The following is a 5,698-nucleotide window of genomic DNA, read 5'->3' as shown; positions in this document are numbered from 1 at the left end:
GGAGAGTCCAGTCAGCACCAGCCAAGCTCTGACCCTAAACCTGCTCGGAAGAAACGTGTGGAGAAGCCACGTAATCCTCGCTTCAATGACCAGGAAAATACAGCTCTTGTCACTGGCATTCTGGAGCACTATGACAGTATATATGGACATTTACTAGGTAAGTGTACCTTTACATTTATTATTCAAATACATGTGATCCTAGGTCATCTGAGTTTTGTTCATATGCAAATATGGGTTCAGAATATCTTTCTATGTTAATTAGTCTGGAAACACAGCTTTTTATCATGCCTTACAAGGACAACTAAACACAGGCGGTCAATTTGCCATAACTGCATACAATATGAATGCAACCTTGCTTACATGTATAGGTTTAGTAGTGAATGCTCATGTGCTTCACATATTACACATAAAACAGCATGTTTGCTATCTCTTGGAACAGCTAGCAGTGTAGGAAACTGGTGCTTATATTATTATTAATTTACCTCATATATTTGATATGTTTTTCAAGGGCGGACAAGTTCAGCAAGCAGAAAAGAAATGTGGGACACAATAGTCATTGGTGTCAATGCGTGTGGGAATCATGTGAGGGACAAGCGGAATTGTCACAAGAGATTTGATGATATTAGGTCCAAATTGAAAAAGAAAATACAACACCAACGCGTGCATGCTACTGGCACTGGAGGTGGGCCCACACCACAACGTCTCATATTAAGTCCATTGGAGGAGCTGCTTCGGGCAAAATTACTTCCCGTCGTCGTGGAAGGCTTACCTGGTGACCGTGATATAGGAATTTACCCCTCACAATTTCCACCAGGTGAGAAATATTACTGTACTAGGCGTGTCGTTGCTTACAGTTATTTTGCATAGTTACACTGCTTTTTATACTGTCTTCACAATATAAGCATACCTGCATCTATATATGTATATGTCTGATTCTGTATATATATATATATCTCAAAATAGACATATATGTTGTAGTCCTACTAAAAGCAGTAACTAATATAGCACGTGCCATTGCGTGCTCATTTACATGTGAATTCCCAAAATGCATTGCTGCAGTGGAAGCAATTGATGGTGGGCGAAGATGGGGAACAACAGGGTAGTACACATGTGTAACACATGTTAATGAGAAATTATTACTAGCTACAGGTACAGAACAGAAATATGTATAATATTATTGTGTATTTTATTTATTTTACTCCGACAAACATGACATTACTGCCTATTTTAAGCATGCATCAAATATATTGCATGCAACGGCCTACAAACATCACTTGCACTAACACATCTATAGTTGTTTATGAAAAGGTCCATTTTTTCTTTAAGTCATATACAGACAGCATAATGAGGCACACGTATCATATTTTATGTCATTGTTTTCATAACTTAAAAACTGCACACGACTATTTAGCTCATCTACCATTGTGTTAAAGCAGCTGCAATTAATATCTCATCACAGCATACACTTCAACAGAGGGGGTGGGGTTCAGCACACACACTAATTGCAGCCTCATTTTAGGGTCAACTTAGTTCACACCATTTTCACCTGTTTCAAGTAATTGAAAGGTGTGGCTGATTAGGCTTTTTGGGGAAGGGAATACCGTTCTTACAACCTGACTAGCACAACTGAAGTTAATCACACTCATTTGAAAGCTTAACTTTAGCTACTAAATGCCCCAACAACTCATTACTTATCAAAGCGTACGTCACACATTAGTTCACTCATATCTATAGTTGAACTACTACTATCAACGACACATTATCACACACTGCATGTGTTGTCTTGTTTAGTCACAGCCACATTCATGTGTGCCACATCTTATATTAATGTACCACACATATCCTCTACCAAAAACAACACTTTTTGCAATATGACCACCTTCATGATAACCATTGTGAATGGTCATCTCATGATAGTTATGTACATTATGATACTGATATCACTACACAACATATGATTTTTATGTACTAATTTTATCTATTTATCCTCACGCATTACTGCAGGAACATAGTATGTTTTATGTTAGGGAACTCAAAAGTTCTAAGTACACAGGCATGTACATTGTTATTACAACTATTTATGTTCACTTTCACACACACATTTTGGGTTAAGGAAATGATGCTGTTAGGTACTCATAAATACAGAACATACAATAACTGTTTGTTCAATATTTACACATGTAAATGTAAAACTTATGTTATTGTTATATATAGTTGCCCCTGAAGGACATGTGTCACCTGAGACTGAACAAGTGTCTTCACCTGGGTCAGCCAGCTCAACACACCTAGAAGGTGAGTGTATCAGTTGGTGGCCATATAATATGTGCTCTTCTATATGTTATGTTGTCATGTTCATTATTTGTTTTGCACATCTTCTTTAAATAGGATTACTTAGTGTCAGTGAAAATGAAGTGTAAGGCAACTTGTATTGTGTTAGTGATGTTAACTATCATGTAGGAGTTGTGAGTTTACAGCAAGTTTTCATTCACTCATATTTCATACTGAGTCCAAACATTATTCTTAAGTCAAGGTAGTTTTTAATGTGAGGTTATAAAACGTATGGAAACATGTTAGTTGTTACTTATGACACAGTACAATTACATAGTAACACAGCAGAGATTAACATGCCATTTAATAATGTGTACATTTATTTGTAGAACATGATGAAGAGGATTTTGATGATGATGATGATGATGATGATGATGATGATGATGCCGCCGCCGCCGCCATAGACACACAAATACAAGCAAGTGACCATGAAGAGGTTCCAATTGAAAATGTTTTACCGCCAAAACGTCCAGCAAATTCCACATATGATGCAATTGTAGCTTCTGAGGGAAAAATTGTGGAAGCAGAAAATCGTCGCCATTCTGACCTGATGACAGTGCTGGAAAGGATGATTGCACTGCAGGAAGAAACAGTTTCACAATTGGCACATCTCCACAGAGTCTTCATTGAAGTGCCTAAACAGTTGCAAAAAATCAACACCTCATTCGAAGCATTAGTTGTTCAGCAAACACAAGCTAATTACTGGAGAATGACTAATGTACCACAATTCAACACCTCACAGGCAGGATCTGTTCATGCAGGTCAGTTTTCACCACATTCATCTGATATTCATTCACCAGGCCCAAATGTTACCGGTCAAGTAGCAGACATTGCTGTGCAGGTTCCTGATGACATTCTACCGCTGCCATCTGTACAAATTCAGCAGCAGACACCTACAAAGGAGGCGACAAAAACAAAACAAGACACACATGAAACAGACCAACCATCACTTGTGCAGTGTCTACCAACTTGCTCACATGTGTCAGTGGGCACAAGCCCTGTCCGTGAACAGTCACTACCCAAAAGCCCTGTAGGTGAGTCACTGCCCAAAAGCCCTGTAGGTGAATCGCTGCCCAAAAGCCCTGTAGGTGAATCGCTGCCCATAAGCCCTGTAGGTGAATCGCTGCCCAAAAGCCCTGTAGGTGAATCGCTGCCCAAAAGCCCTGTAGGTGAATCACTGCCCAAAAGCCCTGTAGGTGAATCACTGCCCAAAAGCCCTGTAGGTGAGTCACTGGCCACAAGCCCTGTAGGTGAGTCACTGGCCACAAGCCCCGTAGGTGAACAGTCACTACCCAAAAGCCCTATAGGTGAGTCACTGCCCAAAAGCCCTGTAGGTGAGTCACTGGCCACAAGCCCTGCCCGTGAAGTGCCAGAGGCCACTCAAAGTGGCTCTGTTGTACCTAAAGTTGGTGGCAAAAGAAAAAGGAAAATTCAAGAGACAACAAGCAGGCCTGTTACTCGCTCGCAAAAGGAACAAAAAAAATAAATTTTAAAATTCACAAAATATGTCTTTGGCCTTGTTTTGTTGACTTCAGATTATCTAATTACTATTGTATGTATGCTGAAGACTGTGTTGTTTCCAAACTTTCAAGTATGTTCTTGTACACGTGAAGTTTTGGAAATGTTAACACTCCTAATTAATGAATAGTGTTATAAATATTGATGTATTAATCGTCTGTTCAGTAATGGTCCACCAGGAGCCAGTTGCTAAGTTTAGAGAAGCTGCCATTGACTTTGCAGCAAAACATTGCATTTGGGTGTGTTAATTGATGTAATCATTGCATGTGCATATTATTTTCATGCAATTATAAAAGCACCTATTTAACTGCAAACATCTTTCTTGTACGTGTACAGCAGGATTTTGTGTTAAATATTACTTACCTTTGGTGGCCATTGTAATGTTGTCCTTTAATCATTTATGTGTTCTTGTTTTAAGAACATCTCTGAATTTATACTAAAATATATGTAGTATGTATTGATATATGCACACACACACAGACACACACTGTGTGTGTGTGTGTGTGTGTGTGTGTATATATATAGTACTATCTAAACTGGTATAGATGTATTTACAAACAACATACACTTCATGCTTCCTTGTGAAAACACACTATTTTAATAATACAGGCCTAATGTTTGACAACTATACTAAGTGTGAGCCTCTAACATTATTGGGTGCAAACAAATGTTTATGACTTAATTCACTCATGTTTATCACCATTTAAATAGGTTTCATACAAGGCCTACTTACTGCCATCAATATGTTGTGTGTACTCCTGCAATATAAAAAAAAAAAAAAGATACATTATATATATATATATATATATATATATATATATATACATACATATATATATACACACACACACACACTATACATATAGTACAATATACACTTTATATATATATATATATTTTTATGAGAGAGATATATTTATATATATATAGATACACACGTATTTAAACTCATGCAGACAGGTAGTTAACCAGAATTTCAAATACACACAGAAATGTATGTGGGAAAAAAACATTTCATTTTGCAGGTGTGTGTATTTACTGATATGGCTGTCTAAGCACTATTTTCACACAGTGCTCTTTGTTATTTTTCTAGAAAACTCAATGTTACTGAAATAAGTGTAGGAATGTTTTCACAAACGAGATAAAAAAATGATACATGTTTTTCCCACATTCGCCTATCACTAACCACAAAACTTAAACCAATTAAAAGGACACATCCAATTGGCGTTTGAAATAAGGAGTAAAAGTAGTTACTTTTGTTGACCTTGAAAACGAAACACAGGAATTTGTTAGCCATTGAGCAGAATCATTTTGATGAGCAAAGAAGACAGAACTGCACACATCTTTTGTGCTACTCTGACATGGCTGATGAATTCGTTAACCATATGAATCCCCTCTTAGGTTATAAGTACATGGTTTCAGAAGCAATTTTAAACAGTCGCGGACACAAAGCAAGCACACGCCAAATCTATGATTTCATTCGAGCTAAATATCCTTATTACCAAGACCGTAGGCATGCGCGGAATTTTAATTCCTCAATAAGATTCACTTTATCAACTAATGACTTTTTTGAACGTGTGCAGGATAAGCTAGAACACACCTATGGTTTCTGGAAGATTGCAAAGGAAAAGCATTTTACCCTGAAAGAGGGCACATATATTGTTGTGAAAGGCATATTTATTCCTAATGCCAATAGCAATGGATCCGCTACTACTGTTCCGTGTGAATCGATACCTGCTGCAATATCTGCACCCTCCATTCCTGAAACCCACATTGTACAACAACAAAAGTACTATGATTATGTACCAAGCCTTTCAGCTGAAAATGCATTGGAATGGGAACCAGAAGAAAT

General features: G+C 37.6%; 1 protein-coding gene across 1 annotated transcript; it reads left to right on the top strand.

The window, feature by feature from the left end:
- The first annotated feature begins 1,270 nt into the window (after positions 1-1,270).
- LOC142488791 (uncharacterized) lies at positions 1,271-3,927 on the top strand. The gene is made up of 2 exons (XM_075589147.1): positions 1,271-2,292; positions 2,658-3,927. Exons 1-2 carry the CDS (start codon positions 2,196-2,198, stop codon positions 3,812-3,814), a joined length of 1,254 nt encoding a protein of 417 aa, XP_075445262.1. The 5' UTR covers positions 1,271-2,195; the 3' UTR covers positions 3,815-3,927.
- Positions 3,928-5,698: the final 1,771 nt, after the last annotated feature.

The sequence above is a fragment of the Ascaphus truei genome, chromosome 2 (genome assembly GCF_040206685.1).
Source record: "Ascaphus truei isolate aAscTru1 chromosome 2, aAscTru1.hap1, whole genome shotgun sequence".
Classification (NCBI taxonomy): domain Eukaryota; kingdom Metazoa; phylum Chordata; class Amphibia; order Anura; family Ascaphidae; genus Ascaphus; species Ascaphus truei.
Note: the sequence above shows the minus strand (reverse complement) of the source record. Positions and strands in the feature narration are given on the sequence as shown.